The 23,439-nt window shown below is 38.1% G+C and overlaps 1 protein-coding gene across 25 annotated transcripts in view; it reads right to left on the minus strand.

The window, feature by feature from the left end:
- PARD3 (par-3 family cell polarity regulator) overlaps positions 1-23,439 on the minus strand; it is an 815,317-nt gene that overhangs the window by 165,467 nt on the left and 626,411 nt on the right. For 22 of the 25 annotated variants that reach the window (XM_057498381.1, XM_057498383.1, XM_057498380.1 and 19 more), the window contains one exon: positions 1,790-1,900. The exons of the other annotated variants lie outside the window; for them this stretch is intronic. In XM_057498381.1, coding sequence (XP_057354364.1) covers positions 1,790-1,900 — 111 coding nt within the window. The remainder of the gene's footprint in view (positions 1-1,789; positions 1,901-23,439) is intronic. 25 annotated transcript variants of the gene reach the window in all.

Below are 23,439 nucleotides of genomic sequence, written 5' to 3' on the forward strand. Positions count from 1 at the left end.
TAATTGATTTTTTAATGGACCATTCACTTGTTCCTTGACCCTCAAAGATTTTTATTCTAGGCCTCCTGTATGTTGTAAATTCATTATGACCAACATAGTTCCCAGAAGGATTGCGTCATTAGAGGTACAGAGATGGAGATTAAAAATAAAACTGAGAAGTGAACTGTGCCTTAGGCAAATTAATAATACAAGTGAAGCCATTATGTAAAAATCATTGTTTGGCTGTGAAAATGTGACTATGGAAAATGCTGATAGAATTTGCATTGAAACACAGCAGTCACCTCAAGCTGCAAAAAAGGAATATTTAGTATATGAAAAATGGCCCAGGATTAATGAAGCTATCCCCTTTGGCTGACATCAAGGCAGGGGAGAAGTATAATGTTTTTTCTATTGCTCAGATTGCTCTCTAACTAAATCACATATCTGCCTGTGGATAAATCTGAGTCCATACATTTATCTGGTATATACTCTTCTGCTAGGGACAAGAAAGTCTTTTAGAAGTTTATGCTACTGAGCAATTAAATGCCACATCACACACACTAAGGGACACTGTGTACCCTGACCAAAAAATAGTGAGTGTGTTAATAAAGTTGGGATCCCAAAATTGGTGAGAAGAAGAGAGAGCCCTAGAAAGCAAGAGAGAGGGAGTGATTTTTAAAAAGTAAAAATGGGAGAACAACCAGAAAAATAAACCAAGACTTGCAACATAAATTAAAAGTCTGTATTTTTCCCACTTTTCTCTGAAAAGCTACAGAGAATCAGAGCATCTATTCTAGGAAAAAAGCTTCAGTGGTGTGAGAAACAAATGGAGAAATATCCAAACATTAGTCACTTCAAAACTGTGCTAAGATACTTTTTTATTTCTTTCATTCATTGTTAAGTATAAGACTGAAAGTGCTCTGACTCTAGAACTATGGTAAGAATGCTGGACCTGGTCTTAAAGATGCTGGGCTGTAATTCTAGCTATGGACAATATTTAGCTTTATAAATTTCAAGGCACCAGAAACTCCTTTATGCACCACATATTAGAAATAAAATAGGCATAGTATCTTTTCCTGTGGCTGCTCTGAAAGTGGAACGTCATGACACAGAGTGGTTCACTATGAGCCTGTATACCCTAATAACAAATGTGTGAGATGGCTTTCTCATCTCCTAGGAAATATAATGAGAAATATTCTAATCACTTATAAAAATAGTTTTCAACTGTCTGCTCAAAGTCACTTTTTGTTCATTTCATTGGTCTTTGGGTTCTCAACATGGGATGATTCAACAATAGCAATCTTTCTGGATGAGATGGAATAAAAAGTAAGTGGAAAATGTCACAAAACATAATTGGGAAATAGAAGGAGAAAAAAGAAATAAATGTGAATCAAAATATTTTAAATGAGATATACAAATTCAAATAGTTTTAGTTCCATGAATATTTCTCATGCGATTATTACACTGCATATTCATAGAGGAATGAGACAGAATTTTAAATATTTCTCTGTGGTTTTATCATAAATTCAGCATTAATGCTTATTTATTTATTCATCTAATGGGGCCCACTACCTCCTATGCAAAGATCCTAACTGAAACCGTTACAATTTACTTTAATGCCTCAAATAAATATAAAGTTTTTCTTTTCATATTTAGATTGTATTCATCCCACAAACATCAGTATTTGGATGACACAGAAAAACTAGAAATCAATTGAGTGCAAATTCTTTATATTAAAAAAGAAAAAGAAAGAAAAGAAAGAAAAAAGAACCTCTATTGAATGAGGTTTAATCAAGCAACTTAAATCTACCTCTCCTGCTCCTGTTTCATGCGTATTCTCTCCTCTTCTGATGTAAGGGAGTCCTGCATTTTTATTTTACCCATTTTCTCAATCTTGTCATCTTTTCGATGTTTGCCAAACCTGTTGATAACAAAAAATTCTACTTGTCAATATATACACAACGAGTTTTCATTCTTTTTTGCTAACAATGTATGTAGTCAATGAAATGTGGGCTTCTTCAAAATTGAGGGCCAAAATGTCCCCTGCAGTTCATGACTTTGGCCAAGAATTAATATTTAAATCCAATTATTTTATTCATTCTTAATTAGAACTTTATTGAGAAAACCTTTATGGAAATGGCACCAGTACCTACCTTTTTTTTTTCCCCAAAACTAATATAAACAACAACAAAAACCTTGAAGTTCATCCTTATTGAACAATAAATGTATACAGGACTTAGAGTCGAAGGCTTCAAACACTGGAGGCCAAGAATCGGCATTCCCGGGGGTTCCTCTAGGACTGAGGAATGACTGTCCACAATCATCTACTTAATGATCTCTCCATAAACAGCCATTCTTTATTTTCCCAGTTGGGTTTATTGGAAACATTCATCATAGTTTTAAAACTGACACACGAGGCCATGTTTCCAAGGCTTAAAGTACAAAGGATAATTCACACCACTATAATACTCTTGAGCTTATCCAACTGAAAGTTTAAGGCATTCTCATCAAATACTCTTCCTAAATCCAACAAAAAGCAATTACCAAATGTGACATCTTTGACTTGGAAATCTATATCTGATCAAAAGCTAACACGAGGAACAGACGCATGATTCAAGAACAGTCCACATGAACTTCCACATGGGCGATGAACTCCAGGCTGTCTAAGAAAACACAAACATTATTCCCTTCTGGCATCCAACATACTTCAGATCTCAGACTTGGTAACAATTCTTTTTCCAGCTCTGTTATTTTTCCCTATAAAAAGACAATGTTGCCTGGAATTCATGTGCTACATCATCTCCTATCATTTTCATCTTAGCGATTTGGTCACTGGGTGCTTCAAAAAGGAAATCTCTCACTGACAGTCCCTCAACTGTCTGATTCATAAGTATATAAAGGATATTGAATATTTCTTCCTGGGAACAAAGTAGAATCTTATGGTGATAATCATATTGAACAAGAAAAGAGTAAAAGGGTAGTTTGACGTTGATGCAAGAGAGAAACAAGTATTTTAATTATTGGCTGGTTGGTAGCATAGGTCTTTTATTAATATAAGTGTGATTTCAAATACTGCTCTATATATGAAATGTACATGGGAATATCTCATATGTTAACTAAAGTAACACTATGTTTGCAAAGGGGTCTATAAATAAGGAAGGGAAGGCATTCTTAAAATGTTAAAATAGAGAAAAGTTAGAATACTACCACCACTATTCCTTTAGAAATTGTGTATATTATTAGTTAGTACTCAACACTGCCTGTAACATTAAATTCTATAAAGCAAGTCTATTCTTAAATTTTACTGTTACAGAAATTGGAATTTCATTACAATTGCAAGAGTAGAAAACAAGAGAGAAAAAAGTCCCTAAGAACTTAAGTCTAGACCTTCTCACAAGGGATAAAGTATGCTTTTAAAATGAAAAAATACAAAACATTAAAAAGTTTCTTTTTATTTTCATCAGTATGCCATTAATGCCAAAAGAGTTAAACATAATGATTATCTTTACAGAATGAATAAATAAATAACAGAGAAAACACAGACCAACTGATAAGTCTCAGTAGGGGCCAGCATGTAAAAACAAAGCTCATTCATTTGACAAAAATTTATTGAGCATTTACAAGGGGTTCAGGAGAGAGGACAGGGCTGGACAAATTAATTTGAGTGTTGCCAGCATGTAGACAGTATTTAAAGCCCACGTGAATTGCCATCCTGAAAATTCTGCAATGTTGCGGCATTTGGAAATACACAACGTATTAAATTCTAACTTCAAGAAAAGTTTAACTTCAAAGTTTAACACATGATGTTTACTAATAATAGGTATTCCTAAAGCTGAATCATTTAAATATTTAGTTTTTCAGTTCATAAATACCCTCCAAAATCATATAAGGTTGCCATATTGACCTGTTTTGTTTTGCTTTTAGAGGTGTTGTGCTGGTTCATGTTCTAGATCACATACATTCAACTCTATTGCCACATTGAGAAACACTATGCAAGGAAACAAGGTATTGTATCTCTCAGTACCAAAAGGCAGAGTTTAAACTTACAAGAAGATCATGTACACCTACCCTGAGAGTCAATAATTTGGGGGGAAATTGAGGCTGCATGACTTTCCCATGTTTTAAAACAATTTATAGATGTTTTCAGCCCCAAAACCAAACACAGAGTTTAATTACCTATGTTAAATCTTATTTTTTTTAATGGTCTTGGTCTTACTTTGTGAAAAAAGTTTCAGTTCTATATTTTGGTTTATCAACTTTCAGCTTTTTATCTTAAGTATACATGATTATAAAGAAAAAGGGTGAATTTTGACTCATATTTAAGAAATGCATTTTTTTCTCTTTGTATTTCAGATCAAAATATTCATTCCCTAGGTTGTCCCCCCCAATCATCAGAATAGACTATTTTATTATTTGTAAACTTATTATCAAACTGTCATTGTTAGCATTCCTTTTTTAAATTATATATTCAGGAATAATATGAAAAAATAAAGAAACACTAGATAAAACATTTATAGAACAGCATTTGGACATTTCCCCTAATGTCTGCTTTAGTTAATAAATTATGTGATTTCTTTAAGGTATACTATAAAAAGCACAGCATATGACTTTACAATTGGGGTAAAAATGGATCCCTTAGCTGTAATTTTTTGACAGAATGAAATAAAGACTGTAAGTGAAAAAAGTATCCAAACATTACAGAAAAAGAAAAAGACAGTAGTTACCACCACCTTCACATTCATTGTCACACAGTCTAGTGTTCTTCTTAATTTACAGTTGCTTAATTCTTCTTGAAAAGGAAAGTCATTGAAACATTTCAGCTACATGTGTACTTGCAAAGTCCATTTCACAGCTGAAATCAGTAACCAACCTATGAAGACAATCATTTAATTGCAAGATGCTTAAAAACTTGAAAGACATCATTTTATTATCTTTTTTTAAAGTTGCAGATGAATTTCCAAAGAATAACAGAGCTGAAAAAATATTGTACTAATAGAATGTCCAAGAAGCAAGCCCATTCTCAGCAGAGAATAATTTTCATTAACTGCTTTCTAATTAAATTCCACACATATTCAATGAGAAAACTCTACCCCTCAATGGATATGATGCTGGAATAGAAAGTGTTCATGTACCCTACCCACTTCAGAAGAATTTGCTGATCATATCTTGAAACATATTAACATGATAGAATGATTTTTTTAAAAAAAGACAAAAAGAGAAATAGAGAGCTTGAGAAAAGTTGATAGTAAAGAATTGCTCTAGCAGTACTGCCACATGGAGACAGAAGGAGCACTGAAAAATCCCCCCAAGCCACTGAAGATGCCTTTGCAGAGAGACAGGTGGATGTGCCCTGTCTTATCAGAGCAGAATTGATTATAACATTTCTTAAACAGATGGCTTTCTTCATAAAGAATACAGCAATGCTTTCACTCACCGAAAGTAATCTCAAACTAATCTGCTAAATGGGTTTTACTGACGCATTACAAATGAGATCATTGTTGTCTGCCAGATCTGCCATATATATTATTACAGGGAGGAATGGTGGGCAAAACATACCCTTGCTATGAATGGAGAAAGCAAAAAGCAAACAAACCAATAATAACAAAGGGCTACAATAAAATCCTACTGTTTTATATAGAAAGAACTGTCATTAAAAATTAACTGCTGAGGATACAAAATCAATACACAGAAATCTATGGCATTCCTAGACACTAACAATGAACTAGCAGAGAGAGAAATCAGGAAAACAATTCCATTCACAATGGCATCAAAAAGAATAAAATACCTAGGAATAAACCTAACCAAGGAAGTGAAAGACCTATACTCTGAAAACTACAAGACACTCATGAGAGAAATTAAAGAAGATACCAATAAATGGAAACACATCCTGTGCTCATGGAGAGGAAGAATTAATATTGCCAAAATGGCCATCCTGCCTAAAGCAATCTATAGATTCAATGCAATTCCTATCAAATTACCAATAGCATTCTTCAACGAACTGGAACAAATAGTTCAAAAATTTATATGGAACCACCAAAGACCGTGAATAGCCAAAGCCATCCTGAGAAGGAAGAATAAAGTAGGGGGGATCTTGCTCCCTAACTTCAAGCTCTACTACAAAGCCACAGTAATCAAGACAATTTGGCACAAGAACAGACCCATAGACCAATGGAACATACTAGAGAGCCCTGATATAAACCTAACCATATATGGTCAATTAATATATGATAAAGGAGCCACAGACATACAATGGGGAAATGACAGCCTCTTCAACAGCTGGTGTTGGCAAAACTGGACAGTTACATGCAAGAGAATGAAACTGGATTATTGTTTAACCCCATACACAAAAGTAAACTCAAAATGGATTAAAGACTTGAATGTAAGTCATGAAACCATAAAACTCTTAGAAGACAACATAGGCAAACATCTCCTGAATATAAGCATGAGCAACTTCTTCCTGAACCCATCTCCTTGAGCAAGGGAAACAAAAGCAAAAATGAACTCATGGGACTACATCAAACTAAAAAGTTTCTGTATGGCAAAGGACATCATCAACAAAACAAAAAGTCATCCTACAGTATGGGAGAATATATTTGTAAATGACATATACAACAAGGGGTTAACATCCAAAATATGTAAAGAACTTACACACCTCAACACCCAAAAAAGAAATAACCTGATTAACAAATGGGCAGAGGATATGAAGAGACGGCTCTCCAAAGAAGAAATTCAGATGGCCAACAGACACATGAAAAGATGCTCCACATCTCTAATCATCAGGGAAATGCAAATTAAAACCACAGTGAGATATCACCTCATAACAGTAAGGATGGCCAGCATCAAAAAGACTAAGAACAACAAATGTTGGCGAGGATGCTGAGAAAGGGGGAACCCTCCTACACTGCTGGTGGGAATGTAAGCTAGTTCAACCATTGTGGAAAGCAATATGGAGGGTTCCTCAAAAAACTAAAAATAGAAATACCATTTGATCTGGGAATCCACTTCTTGGAATATACCCAAAGAATACAACTTCTCAGATTCAAAAAGACATATGAACCCCTATGTTCATTGCAGCACTTTTTACAATAGCCAAGATATGGAAGCAACCTAAGTGTCCATCTGTAGATGAATGGATAAAGAAGATGTGGTACATATACACAATGGAATACTACTCAGCCATAAGAAGCAAATCCTACCATTTGCAACAACATGGATGGAGCTGGAGGACATTATGCTCAGTGAAATAAGCCAGGCAGAGAAAGACAAATGCCAAATGATTTCCCTCATTTGTGGAGTATAACAATGAAGCAAAACTGAAGGAACAAAATGGCAGCAGACTCCAAGACTCCAAGAATGAACTAGTGGTTACCAAAGGGGAAGGGTCGGGGAGGGCGGGTGGGGAGGGAGGGAGAAGGGGATTGACGGGTATTATGTTTAGTACACATGGTGTGGGGGATCATGGGGAGAACAGTGTATCACAGAGAAGGGACATAGTGGATCTCTGGCAACTTGCTGCACTAATGGACAGCGACTGCATTGGGGTGTGGGTGGGGACTTGATAATATGGGTAAATGTAGTAACCACATTGTTTTTTCATGTGAAACCTTCATAAGAGTGTATATCAATCATACCTTAATAAAAAATAATAATAATAGTAAAAAAAATCATTTATCATATAATCATGTACCCTAAAACTGTTATTTAGTTTTCCTTGTTTTTGAGCTTTATGAAAATGCTATCATGTTGTAAGGACTTGCTTTAATCACTCACAATTATATTTGTAAGACTCATGTTGTTGAATGTAGCTAGAATGCATTCATTTTTGACTGCTGTATAATTTTGCAAATATACCATAATTTATCAGTCCATTCTAAATTAAAAAAAAAATTAACTGCTGGTAGTTTCATGTTATTAAAGCATCATTTTGGTTTTTAGTAAATTAGCTGAATTCTCTCTGCAATATAAATAGGATTGAAATATGTTACTGTATTTTATACTGCTACTAAAATTAGAGATCGTTAGAAAAAATTACACTGAATGATAATACACACAGAGCATCCTGCTATAAATAAAATAAAAATATAATTGGTTTGTAATGAAAGGGCTTTTTCTAAGACCATATTTGAAAACATTAAAAATATGCTGCCATATTTAAAAATATATTAACATAATATTCAGAACCAATTATCTTGTAAACTTTGAAGAATAATTTTAAAATAGTATTTTCTGTAAAAAAAAAAAGCTTCAATGACATGTTACCTAGAAACCTGGTTTTTCACTGCTAATTACCAAGGTCTTTATGTTGAAGGAGGGCTTCTCTACAATACTTGCCTTACTATTTACCGTAAGAAATGTGTGTTCAGTGATACTGCATGGCCGGGAAAGAGTGTGAAAAAGGCTCAAATACTCATTTGGTGTCAGCTACGAGAAACCATCCGTCCTCTCCCAACATCTAACGCCTGCCCTGGGCGGTGAACAGAGTCATCTAACTCAGTGCCCTGCCTGTAGTGTGCCCCTCATTTCTACATATTTTCACCAATATGTGATTAAATCACTTCCTTTCGCCAGGAACTTACCTCTTTCTGAAACCTTCCGGTTGTTTCTGGTGTACACACTTGTTTATGCAACCATTATGCGAACCTTTCTTTGTTAATGCTGCCATTTGTTCTAAAAATCCTTGAGAGATACAATCTGCCTAATAAGCCAGGTTCAAGATCCTGTACAGAGAATGGACTGTGTCATTCCTGTACCCCAATCCAGTTCTCTGCACACACTGTCCAGAGCAAAATCATGAGCTCTTAACATCATTCCTCTGCAGGGTTTTGAGTCTTACTTTTCCCAAAAGGTTTTGTTCCAACTTTCTCTACAAAATCTTTTTCAGTTGATTCTGGAACCATGTTTTCCCACATTCTTGGTGTAAGAATTGACATCCCTCCTCTCACCACTCCGGCCTCTAACAGAGTTATAAACTTATTTTTGCCCTAAAGCCTTAAAAGGTAACTGCTCTAAAGTTTAGCTGGAGAAAACAAAAAACAAAACCTAGCCTTATAGCTTTGTAGATTGTTCTGTGGCACTCTTGTCCACACGCATTCAAGATATATGTGCACATATATCTGAAAATCAAAGTCTACAGATTAGTCATCTTGAAAAATGTCTGTATTTGGCAAAGAAATTGAGCCCCGTGAGGTACGTGGAGCTGCCCAATGTCACCCTGCAAACTAGGGACTGAGTTCAGGTCATGTCACAGTCAGGGCAAGATACCTTAGTGGGTCTGAACTTCGATACTCTAGAGAAAATGAAATTTCCAGACCTATCAAGTTCATTATGTATAAATCCTAAGTGAGGCAAATAGTTGAGCACCTGTTGAAGATGTTTTGATTATGTAGTTACGCTTAGCTAAAATTTGTTGAATTCTTATTCTGTGCTTTATCTCGCTGATTCCCACAACCAGCATGTGAGGTAGGTATCAACATCCTCCTGCTTAGGGAACCTCAGAGGGATTTCATTACTTAACAGGTCTGAGAGCCAGAAAGTAGTAGCAAAGCCAGAATTCTGACCCCCGCCTTTTCAGCACACCCAGCCACCTCAAAGCGTCAGGACCAAAGACAGTCTGTCTTTGTGTTTCCATACCAAGAGCAGCTTGTTAAAAGATCCTTGTAGAAATAAATGAGAGATATCTTGCCCTGCCTGCAGCAAGGAAGTCCAAGGGACACTGTTTCTGAGTGGAAACGTGTCTGCGAAGGCCAGGAATCCGGACGCAAGGTCAAGAACTGGTCCTGACCACTGGAAGGGACCATTCAAACTGCCCACAAACCCATTCCTAGGACACTGCCGGTACTCCTAATGCAGTGACACTCCAAAGCTGAAAATGTCTGTACTGACATGTGCAAATATTGCCAGGCAACACCCGAAGCATGCCAAACTACTGGAACCCAATCAGAGGGCAAAATGGCAACAATTAGCTGCTTGCATTATCTTTAGTAATGATTAGCTCATGATTTCTGGCTCTATTTTTTTGTGTCTCAGCCTCCATTTTATAAATGAGAAAAAGAAAAAAAAAAAGTCACTTCTAGTATGTCCTTCCTATACAGGATCTTACATATTTTAGTGACATTTTAAGAAATCACTAGCATGATAGCGTACTGATTGGCTCAGCAGTAGATTGTGGCAATGCTCGATGAATCAGGGAAGAGATGGCTGATTAGGAAAAGCAGAAAGCTCCTGTTTAGACCAAAAAAAAAAATCTTGGTAATCAACAATGATGAGAAGGGAGACTTAGAAAAGACTTATCATGACAACCTGATAGCACTTTTGTAAAATGGGATGCAGTTTTAAGTTGGTGGAGTTTAGCAGGGTTTCTCTTTAAACAAAAATTCACAAACTTGAGAGCCATTATTTGATTGTGTACAGTTTTCATCAGTATTAGTCTGATTAGATTTAACAAATGAAATTTGAGTTGCTTGGCATACAGGAAAAAATAAATGACTAAAAAAAAAAAAAAAAGCTTCTACTTAATCAAGCTGGAGGAGCCTTTAGACGTCCAGTGCACCTTAATGGACAACATATCCTTGTCAGGAGTCCCATTATAGGTCTATCTAAAAGCACTTTCCCCCCTCCTCCCCACCGTAGCCCATGTTATCTAGGATGCACCACTATGCCTAGTAACCTAACAGGTCAGGAGTCAGAGAAGGAGATGTTAAAACAACAACTGAGAAACAGAACCCAGCACATTGTCAAGTTTGACTTCATGAGAATCACTGTAAACTCTGAAGAGCTTAAAACCCAAACCAAATCATACACACACAAAATAAACAAAAACCTGTGGGGATCCAGATAAACAGACTTAAGAAAGAACAACACGCAAACGGCAATCCTTCAAAACACAAGATAAATTCAAGATAAATACCTAAATAACTCTTAAATAATATTTATAATGTATAGTTAGAGCTATTCGAGTAAAATGACCAAAGAATGAGTGGGAGTGCATCTTATTTATGATGTTCAAGCTTCCCAAGCAACAGCTAGTTCATAAGATCAAATGACATATTTTCCGCAAATATATTCCCTCTTTGTAAAAAAAAGTAGATTAGTAATTACTATCCCATACAAGATTTTATAAGGTTTTATATACCTTAATGTTTTCAAGACACCCACAAAATCAATCAAACCACACTAACTCTGTAAAGCCAAACATGCAAATACTATGCAAAGGATATTTTTTGTTTCTCCTCTAACTACATTGACTTTATAATAAAATAATATACATATTACTATGTATAAAATAAAAAATATAAACACACACACACCTAAGTATAGGAAAAAGAACACCTAATTCTGATTTTTCTAAATGCTTAATTTGGCATTTGAGATCAGCCTTGTCCACTTAAACCGATTTCAAGAGTGCTTTTCCCCAACCACTCCCTGGGTCCTTTCTTCACCACTACACCCCTAACTCTTGCACTGTTCATTTTAATGCATTATTGTTTCATAATACAATACTCCAAATTGCAAATTACATTTGGCTCAAGGAATGATTATAAAAAATACTATCATTGCTGCCTTTGCTGGAATAACTCTGATAATAATAAGAGATTGATTGAGCTCTAAGCAGCCCAAGTGATGAGAAGGGTCAATTTGAACATTTCTATTAAGCTTCTTTTGTTAAACCCAACACTTTGCCAGGTCAGAGGTAAATAATCATACCCTACATCTGGTTACCATGGTTTTCCTTTTCCTAAAGCATCAGAACAATTTAGCAAGTGGCACTGCCCCAAAGACAGTCCCCGTGAGAAATGCTAATGAACCCACAGTCAAAAAACACATCTATTTAAAAGGGTACTTGAAGGAAGGAAAAGGAAAAGGTAGAACAATATTTTATGACACACCTCTTTCCTCTTAGAACAAAGAATCAGAGTATTCAGTAACAAAGATAATCCCTATAATTTCTGTTACCATCTGCCTGTCTGATACTCAAGTTGGCATCCAGGTTGGAAAAGCTTCACAGGTAATGCAAACACATGCACAATTTCAGGATATCCTTTTGAGTTAGAAATATTCACCCTCAATTAAATATGTGTTGCCATTCAAATTCAATGGTTTAATTACTGATTCAAAAATACCTCGTTACAGGTTCAGTTGTATGTTTACAGAAGAAATGGAAGTGACAAAGACAGATAACACAGTCACTGAAGTTTGGGGGAGGCAGGAGCAGACATTTTATATAGCTTCTGGAAACTCGGAAAGATTAAAACTTCCCCCAAAGATCTCATTAACTGTAAAGTTAAGGTGTCAGTCAGCACTTTTTTCTGTAGATGATAAGAAACAATTTCTGTTGATCCACATCGCTCAGAGAATGCTCTCTCTAGAGTACATTAAGAGACACGGATTTTTATTTTTTAGTTGATTTACCTATTCAGATTTAACTTCAAGGAGCTGACACATTTTTTAAGGCCCAATACAGGGCTCTGCAGGCAAGCTGTCAAGGGCTTAAGGCCACACCTAACTCCCCCAGCAAAAAAGAGTCAGCAGGATCGGGCTCAGACTCCCAAGCCTCCTCCTGCCACGCCCACCATCCGCCTGAGTAACGCCACTGTCTTAAAGAACAAGGGTGTACAGGTCACACGCTTGTTTAAAATCAGTGTTCTTGTGGCACGGCTGGGTCCTGGTGAATTTAACCCACACAGAAGATGACCACGGGATGCCCCAATACAGCAAGGGCTCTTTTCTGGAAAAAATTCTTCACTCTGCCATGTTGCAGGACATAAAGTCCTGCATTACCCAACTGTGGTTCATCACCCAGCTGGTAACTCGGATCCAAGATCTTGGGATTGTTTCAGGGATGCAGTGACAAGGCTTAGACCCAGAAGACATATTTACTGTCTCATCTGCACTCAGCACGTCCCTCAAGTGAAGGGGAATGTGACATTTGACAAATGGCAAACCACCACATTTTTCCTTATTTGCCTAAATAGTTCAACAAACGTTCAAATAATAGAACTTGTTGATGTGAGCTGGCCTGGAGCGGCTCTGCCTCTGGCGGTCCCCATCTCCTAAGAGCTGTCTGGCCTGCCCTGCCTGCTGTGTGGTCTGGGGCTGGCGAGCACAAGCCAGGAAGTGGAGCTCTGAAAGAGTGCACTGCGTGTGTCCAACTCACCGTTGGAACCACAGCTGATACCACGAATGTCAGTTTAAATTCTCAAGTCTCCCCAGTTACAGTTGCGTTTGCAGGCTATCATTACAAGGCTTGTCTTTGGCTGAACTTAGATACTGTCTGCCCTAAACTAGTGTGCAAAATCACGGAGTATTTAGCAAACCTCACTTCACTGAGGAAAGTATGCATATATTTATAATGTAGATATTTCTATCCTGGAAGATAGAAATAATCCATACATCTTTTTTAGCAAAGGCACTCAAAATATCTGACTGGGAACTGATACAGGAATAATTACTCTAAGGGGAGAGCAGCCCATGAGAGTACAACTTAAATAACAAGCCCTGACAGAAGTACAGTACCTTAAAATCTCAAAAAGCTTTCCATACACATTCTTTCATTTAGCTCTTAAAATGAAATGTGAAGAAAGTGAGAATGAGGAAATGGAGGCTGACAGGATAAAGGTCAGAGGTGGAGCTGGGCAGGCAGGGGGGAGAGGGCTTCAAACTAAATCCTAAATCTTTCCTACTATAGAAAATTCTTCTCGCTCTTAGCTTGACCTCAAACTCCTTGAATGCCTCTGAGATTCTTCATGTTAATTTACATGTTGAGAGTTAATGAACTAAAGTGAAATCTTTATTTATTATACTGAAATCATTTTACAAATAAACTGAAGAAAGATCACAATAGAGGCAGGCATCTTATTGGTGGAACACCCATTAGACTGAAATATACTTGAATGTGGCCCATGTGACATTAACTCTCAAGTGGGCACCACAATGCATCATGTGATGTCCCTGCAGCAGAATGATGACTGAGACATGCTGCTGAAAGGCAGACTCAAGGACAATCAGACACAAGACACAGAAGTGCTCAGGGAAATTTTCTGAGGAACAACAACTCAACTCCATGCCACACTGCAGTTGAGACTGGGCTGGGCAGCATTTCTCAACTTTAGCATCACCTGAAAATTTGGACCAGATAATCCTGGAAGGGGGGATTGTCTTGTGATGTTTAACAGCATCCCTGTAGCCACTACATGCCAGTTACATCACCTCCCCAGTTGTGACACCCAAATCAGTCACCAGACACATCCAAGGGTCCCCAGTAGAACAAGACCTGGAGGGCCAGAACAACAAGGTGAGGGTTTAAGACAAACAAGTAAATTCAATGCAAAACCTTCATTACTGACAGAGAATAAGAAGAGGATTTTCAAGTATTCCGTTTACGTCAGGACTATTAAACACTAAAGGAAGTCTCTTTCTGTGAGATGGTTAAGGTTGAATACAGCTGACCACTGAAGTCCCAGAAGACAAAATCTAGCATGCTGTAACCCCAAAATTCATTTGGAGGCTGTATCCACAAAAACAATAGATAAAAAAGGCACCAAAGTCAGTCCAACCACCATTAGAAAACTAATTAAGAACTCATACTCCAAAATCAGAAAGACATGGATTATTTATTGTGTGGCAATTGGCACTATTAGATAATAATAAAAACACCACCCATTAAAAAAAAAGCAAAGATTAAATGCACTCATGCTTTTAAACATGTAGCAAAGTGCTGGCAGAAATCACCACTTAATAAATAATATGTATGATTTTCTAACAAAAATATCTAGATAAAGAAGCCATGGATATACAATGGGAAAATGACATCCCCTTCAACAACTGGTATTGGCAAAACGGGACACCTACATGCAAGAGAATGAAACTGGATTACTGTCTAACTCCATACACAAAGGTAAACTCGAATGGATTAAAAACCTGAATGTAAGTCATGAAACCATAAAACTCTTAGAACAAAATGTAAGATAAATTCTAGCCGAACATAGACAAAAACCTCTTGAATATAAACATGAACAACTTTTTCCTGAACACATCTTCTTGGGCAAGGGAAACAAAAGCAAAAATGAACAAATGGGACTACATCAAACTAAAAAGCTTCTGTACAGCAAAGGACACCATCAGCAGAACAAAAAGCATCCTACAGTATGAGAGAATATATTCATAAAGGACATACCTGATAAGGGGTTAACATTCAAAATATATGAAGAGCTCAGACACCTCAACACCCAAAATGCAAATAACCCGATTAAAAAATGGGCAGAGGACCTGAACAGATACTTCTCCAAAGATGAAATTCAGATGGCCAACAGGCACACGAGAAAATGCTCCACATTGCTAATTATCAGGAAAGGAAATGTAAATCAAAACCACAATGAGATATCACCTCACACTAGTTAGGATGGCCAACATCAAAAGACAAGGAACAACAAATGCTGGCAAGGATTGGAGAAAGGGGAACCCTCCTACACTGCTGGCGGGAATGTAAATTAGTTCAACCATTGTGGAAAGCAATATGGAGGTTCCTCAAAAAACTAAAAATAGAAATAGCATTTGATGCAGTAATTCCACTCCTAGGAATTCCGAACAAAACAAGATCTCAGATTCAAAAAGACTATGTTTATTGCTGCACTATTTACAATAGCCAAGATATGGAAGCAACCTAAGTGTCCATCAGTAGATGAATGGATAAAAAAGATGTGGTACATATACACAATGGAATATTATTCATCCACAAGAAGAAAACAAATCCTACCATTTGCAACAACATGGATGGAGTTAGAGGGTATTAAGCTCAGTGAAATAATCCAGGCAGAAAAAGACAAGTACCAAGTGATTTCCCTCATTTGTGGAGTATAACAACAAAGCAAAACTGAAGGAACAAAACAGCATGAGACTCACAGACTCCAAGAAGAGACTACTGGTTACCAAAGGGGAGGGGTGTGGGAGGGTGGGTGGGGAGGGAGAGAGAAGGGGATTGAGGGGCATTATGATTGGTATACATGGTCACGGGGAAGACAGTATAGCACAGAGAAGAGAAGTAGTGACTCTAAAGCATCTCACTATGCTGATGGACAGTAAACTGCAATGGGGTATGGGAGCAGACTTGATAATATGGGTGAATGCTGTAAAAGCCTTTGTAAGATTGTATATCAATGACAAGTTAATAAAAAAATACATATCTATATATTCACCTCCTCTTCCATTTCCAGGCAGCTCCTCTGGACCCCTTTAGTGGGGAAGAGCACGGCCATTTTAAGTGGTAGCTAGAATAAAGTTTTCCATAGTTTGTGGTCTGCTCCTGTTTTCTGGATTAAGCCAAAATAGTCTGGCCAGTGGTGGTTGGTCTTGGCTAGCACAGGAGAATGAGGGTGGCCGGTGGCCCTGGGCTATGAAGCTGCTGCCATTTCAGAGGCTGGAGGCCACCTGGCTTCAGAAACCCTGAGTCACAGAGGCAGTCACCTGGAGAACTCCCTGGCAGCTGCTGCTAGTTGCCTACCTGATACCCATTCTCATCTTCCTCCTTAGAAGTGGAATTCTGATTTGGTAAGGAGAGGGTACAAGCCTTGTTGAGATAAAACTACTTGCACAGCCTCCTTTGAAAACAGGAACAGCCGACTGTGGAAGACTGTAGTTAAGAGCATAAACACTGAAGACAGATAGATGCCAGGATCCATATCCCAGCGTTACCTCTCCCTGGCCATGTGACGCACAGCATGTGACTCACTGTGCTTGGATAGCTCACTTAACCTCTTTCAGCCTCAACTTCCTCTTTGATAAAGTGCAACCACCTTCAAAAGCAGGTGTACTTTGAGAAAATGAATCAGAGATTCACTGTGTGTTGGCACATACAAGCACTCAATGGATACTATTTCACTATCACCAGCATTCTTAATTTCTGGCTCATAGATATGAATGATGGGATTTGTGGGAAAGACCCCGAGAAAGGGGTTCAATTCCACCAGGATGTGCCTCTTCCCTGCTTCCTGCTTCTTACTTAGAATTCTGACAAATGGCTAAAGTCGAAACCACAAAGTGATAGGATAGAAACACATATTAAGATACTCGTGTTCATAACAGCATTATTCACAAAAGCCAAAAGGTGGAAGCAACTAAGTGTCCATGGAGTGAATAGATAAGCAAAATATGGCATGTACTCACCCTGGAATGTTATTTAGTCTTAAAAGGAAGGAAATTCTAACACATGCTACAACATGGATGAATCTTGATGACACTGTGCTCAGTGAAATTAGCCAGTGACAAAAAGAAAAATACTGTGTGATTCTATGTCCATAAGGTCTCAAAGTACTCAAATTCAGAGAGGCAGAAAGTAGAATGGGGATTGCCTATTTAAAGTAGAGGAGGGGGAAATGGGTTTAGTGTTTAAGGGCAGAGTTTCAGTTTTGCAAGATGAAAAAGAGTTCTGGAGATGGAGGAAGTTCATGGTTGCACAACAATGTGAACACTCTTAATACCACTGAATAGTATACTTAGACATGGTCAAGATGGTAAGTGTTATATGTATTTTTACCACAATTAAAAAAAACATATCATTGATGGCTAACTAAGACGGAGGGATTGCTATTGGTAACACTATGGGGTCACAGTACAAGCCTTGGACTGTCAATTTCCAGACATCTTTTAAAAATCAGAGAAAAATGAGCCCTATTTTCTTTAAACCCGTTACTTGGGTCTATGCTACAACCAGAATGATTTCTCACAGATAAAGTCATAGAGATATGGCAAGAAGAAGAGTTTCCTTTCATATAGTCAGCTCTCAAATAGAGAAAAGGAAAAAATATTCTTTGCAACATTTTTGTAAATCTTTACATCAATTCCTTGCCAGTCCTACAGTTCCCAGCAACTAATTATCTCCTTGAGATGTTACCCTCAAAGTCAATCCATGGTGGCCAACAGAGGGCAGGCTGGAGCCCACAGCCTTCCAGAGTGTAAGGGCAGAACTAATTCTGGCCACTAAAAATAACCACCAAAACGAAGCCTCATCTGTTCAAGCCGACTCTGCCATTCCACCTGACCAAGACTTCCAGGATGAAAACAAGAAGTGATTTTCATTTTCCTCATTGTTTCTGATGCTATTTGGATATTCTCCAGTTGGCAAGTTGAGACATACACTTTATTTTGGCTGCCAGTACATGTTTCTCTAATAGATAGCTGCCTATCAGCAACAGCAATACAGGTTAGCAGAGGACATTTCTAAAAGAAAAAGTCCTTTTCTATTGCTCACTAGCCTACCTGGAAACAGTATGAGAATTGTGCTTGAGGGAATTATCGAACTTCCATCTCACGAGAAAAATAATCTTCAAAGGAGTTTTGCCAGACAAAAGAGAAAGGGGTCTACTCCAAGGGTAGAAGCACAAAACTCTGACAGTAAAAATAAGAGGACTTATTATGAGCAAAACTATATTTCAACATGGGACTTTTCCAAAAAAAGAGTTCCATAGGGAAATGTTATATAAAATTTTTCTATTTGTTCATTAAACTTGAGAAGCCAGATCTAAAATCGTAGCAGTAACCTATTCACAGATTGTAATGGTATCTAATGCTGATCAAACAATAGCTTTGTCATGTTTTCTGCTTCTTAAAAAATACTTAGTTTGTAATATTTTATTATTGAAAATATAAAACAAATCAAAATAATGTAACAGCAGGAAATACATGTAATTCCATGCTTTCCTGGGAAATATATTTCTAGAAAGAAATCTAATTGAAATATTTTAAGTGCAACAATCATCATAAAATGCATAATATACAGAATGATTCATGATATTAAAAATGCATGTAAAAATAAAAAAATGGTTTAAAAAGTGATGCATATAAAGGCCAACAAACTAAAATCATGGGAATGCTCAATATACTTCTTTCAATAGTCTATATAATGCATTAATAGTCTGAATATATCCAAAACTTTATATCTCCTTGGGTACAACATAAAAGTTGACCAGTCTTGCTTTGAAACACAAAGACAACTGCAAATCACAGTTTATTAAATTTTTTTTGAAGTCACAGGAAAGGAAGCATAATGAATCTTGGGAAAACAGGTCCTGGGAAAGCAGAATCTGAAAAATGTATGCAAGTATAGAGTGAGGACTCCACATTATGTGTTATAAAGGTTAAATGCAACGTTTTCTTTAGGGAAAAAAAAAGGCTGTCAAAAAAGGTAATTTTAAAGCTGACACTTCGATGAAGCAAGCTATTTATCTGACTTAAGTACTTCCCTTGTTTTGTAAACAAGAGTGAAAATTGGAACTAAGACACTATCAGGACTTAAGAGTAGCTGAGGTCATCAGGATCCACGCCCGTTCTGTCTGGTCAAGCACTTAGTGGCACCACAGCTGACAACACACATGAGGAAAGAGAACCGGAGATGGGGGATGACAAATTCTCTCACCACTGAAGCTGAGAAACAATCCATGGTCAACAAAACTAATCAGAGGTTTATTCTCTCTCCAAGTTACATTTTGGCAATGATCCCCTTTATAAAAATCAAATTCCTCATATCCTAATTCATACAACCTTTGTGAAAATCTGCAATGTCATTTCTATTGCTCAAAACTATGTAAATTTGGCACAGGTTTCTGTGCTTTTATAGAGATTGCTGGGGAAAAAAATGTTTTGTTTCTTAAAACAGGAATTAATATATGATATTAACCTGGAATAAGTGTTAGCATCAAGAGATCCTGTCTGTCTCGGCATCATCAGAGACACTAAAGTATATCACAAACATTCAAAATCCATCCAGTGACACCTAGTGATATTAATCGTTCCCATGCAGACAAGGCCACGAGTACTTTTTGACCTTGCAGCAGGTACTCTATTGACTACATCCTTCCAATTAATAAAAAGATACGCTCTTGTCTCGGCTTTGATGACCATCATCTTCTGGTTTTCCTCATTCTCTTCAGGAGCGCATCCTCGCCCACCACTATCTCGTGCACTAAGCTGCCCCCTCCTGAAGGGTCCTCAGCCTCTGCCCCTCACCCGCTCCCCGGACAGCCCTTCTGCTGATAACGCCGCGATTCCGACAATCGCTGTCTCCACCTTCACTTGCAGATCTCTGCGCTGCCAGCCCCCAACACCGCATTTATGCACCAGTCACCTCCACAGGGGGCATCGCAGGCAAGTAAAAGTCAGACCCAACCTGTCACGTCTCCTCCAAATCTGATCCTTCTCCTGTGTTCTCTAGTCAGTGTGTGACTATCCACTCAGTTATCAGGCCCAAACTCTGGGAATTACAGCTGACCCTTGAACAACCTGGGGATTAGGGGTGCCGACCCCCAGCACAATAAAAAAATCTGAATGTAACTTTGACTCCCTCAAAACTTAACTACTAATACCCTATTGTTGACTGGAAGCCTTATCTATAACAGAAACAGTCCATTAACATATACTTTATGTTTCATGTGTTATATACTGTATTCTCATACACAAATAAGCTAAAGAAAATCATATTAAGAAAATCATAAAGGAAATAAAATACATTTATGGTACTGTACTGTATTTATTGATATTGAAAGGTGTTTAGAAGATGAATCACCTGTCAGTACCTATACCAATATTGTCTTATATTGTGTAAAACACTGTAGATGTTACACACATTACTAACACTAGGCATCAAAGGTGAAAAGACAATGTGAAAAAAAGTTTTGTATTTATTTACAGATCCTGTATATTTAATAAAAAAAAATATATCTAATTAGATCCATGCAGTTAAAACCCATGTTGTTCAAGGGTCACCTGTATTTCTTAATGGTCACCTCTCAATTTTTACATCTAATCAAATACCCTAGTCCCCCAGATTCCTCCTGAAAAACATACATTGTATCTCTGTGTGCATCACCACCACCATCTCTGGCCATGGTATTTAAAGAGCTATTTAGGCAAGTTCCTGACATGCACTGTGGTCCAGACCTTTAGCACACTCTATGCACTGTGGTTACAGTAATCTTTTAATTTTCTAAAAAAAAGATAAATGTTTTCAAGCCATCTCTTGAATGGTTTCCCATTGTTTTTAGCATCGGTCCAAACTCTATCACGAGTCCTTTGGGAGAGGCCACGCTGCCTCCCCAATGCCTCCAGGCGCCTCCCCCCCAACCCTTTGCAAACTTAGAGAATTTCCACCATCTAATCAGGATTTTTCAAATTGTGTGTTGTGATACATTACAGACATAAACTTTACTTGGTGGAACTCACCTAGCACTTAAAAAAAAAGTGAATTACAGAATAATAATAGTAACAACAGCAGCTAATATTCACATGGTGTTTTCTTTGTACCAGGAGGGGTCCTGAAGTGCTATGTATATAGTAACTCATTTTAGCTTCAAAAACAATCCTGGAGGCAGCTACCATTATTCCCAATACTTTCCAGCTGAGAAAAGTGAAGGAAAAAGAGGTTAGTTTGTCCCAGACACAAGGCTGGTGAGTGTACAGCTGAGATTTGGCCCCAGGCAACCCAACTCCGGAGCCCAGGCCCTTCCCCACTGCACTCCGGGGCCTCTCAGAGACACACACCGGTGTACGGCACAAAGCGAGCGTGATCGTTACTCTGTGAGATGCTTACCTCGGTTACCTGATTACTAAGTATATGGATACTAGGTTACAAGGTAAAATAGGTTTCCTACTGAGGATCACATCAAGAGTTTGAACCCCACTGATGCAAAATACTCCTTTCCCCCAAAACGCCCTTCACAAAGAGAACTCAAACCACCTTCTGAGGTGACTCTGACTCCCGTCTGGGCCCCTGCTCCAAGCTCCCTCAGCCATCCCAAGGCCCCGTCCACACAGGTCCTTGTAATGCTGCCTCCACGCCCAGGGCCGGTCTTCTCCCAGTTTCACCTAACACCAAATCCTTGCACCTGGCATCATGCCTAGCATAAAGTGAGCCTCCAGTAAATATGTGTTGAATATACAAATTGATGGTTTTACCTCACAGTTACTAAGAAAATCATACATACTCAACAACCAGACTTAAAAAAGTCCACCTGCCCATGATCAGAAACAATCTTTGCCAGGGGAATGGTACAATACTCTGAATTTCTTTCACTGCCAAGGTTATTCTTTGTGTAAGGCATATGGATGCATACAGCACTGTGCTTGCTTTGGAGTCACATAACACCACAGCAGGCAGGGTGAGGTGAGAAGCATGAAGCTGTTCCCTAAAGAAGTCACCAGGGATGGAAGCCCACACCTGGCCCCACATCAGATAACTGGCCCTCTGCCAGACGCATCTATCTAGGAAATGTACAGCAAGAGGCTGTACTTCACACGCCGCAGACAGCCTTGGCTGCAGATCTGCAGCTCACACCAGCCAATTTGCGAAGGAGCACTGAAAGTTAATCGGATACTTATCATTAAGTGCTGGAATATGATTGCCCATCACGTTTACTGCTCATTTGCAAAAACACTCACCTGAATATTGAGATACATCAAACCAAGTTTGTGTAAGGGCAACCGCCTTCCCCCAGTGTGGCTAGGACCACTGAGGTGTGCAGCAGGGTGTGTTCCGCATACACGATTATACAATTATCGGTGCTTTGCCACTGTGCTTTAAGGAATGAACATCAAGCAAGTGGCTGTTGCTATATTCTAGAAAGAACATCAAAGGAAAATTTACATTCTGTTAGAGTACCTACCTACAGCAGGTGTTCTAAAGTTTGCTTAAAACTGTTTCCAAATCCACCAATACTAAGATAAACTAAATAGATGCTATCTATCAACTAAAAAGTTTTTACCACTAGATCCCAAAAGGAGATAAGAAAAAAGAAATTCCTGAAGTTCTAGGAATTCAAAAGTAAACTTGGAATGCTTTCCTAATGACCACAGTTATAAAAGCAGGAGTTAGTTAAAAGGTTATTTCCCAACAAGCAGCAGCAGGCATTTGCCCAGGCCAAGCAGGAAGAGCTCACACAGGAGCAATGAGCTCAGGAGCCCGAGAGGCAGGCAGCCCTGAGCCCGAGTCACCTCCCAGGCAACAGGGCCCTAGGACCAATCCAAAGGTCAGGCAAGTTTACTGAACGGTACGGCGCTGACAGGCATGGGATAAAGCAGGAAGAAGACAAAGGAAGCAACCAGAAGATTCATATGGTGAGTAGACTGCAAACATAGTCTGAAGAAATGAAAAATAGCCCCCTCAGCATTTAATAGAGGGAAATTAAAGAAACGGCAACAGTGGAGCAAGGTCTGAGGTACAAAGAGGAACATATAGTAAGGGAAGAGAAAGAATGAGGTATAAAAGCAGGAAAGAAGTCAGCGCATTGATACGGCCATCTATGAAAGAAAAGAGCGGGAGGCAAGCCGCCTTTATTTTTAATCATTGTCAGCAGTGTTCCAGATACTGTTTGACAGGTTTGAGGGCCAACTGGGGAAGGGATGTGGCAGTTGGTCATTTTTAATTAACCAAATTTCTGAGTCCTTAGGTATTATTTTGGGGGAAACAACTGTGGACAG

The sequence above is a fragment of the Manis pentadactyla genome, chromosome 3, assembly GCF_030020395.1.
Source record: "Manis pentadactyla isolate mManPen7 chromosome 3, mManPen7.hap1, whole genome shotgun sequence".
Classification (NCBI taxonomy): domain Eukaryota; kingdom Metazoa; phylum Chordata; class Mammalia; order Pholidota; family Manidae; genus Manis; species Manis pentadactyla.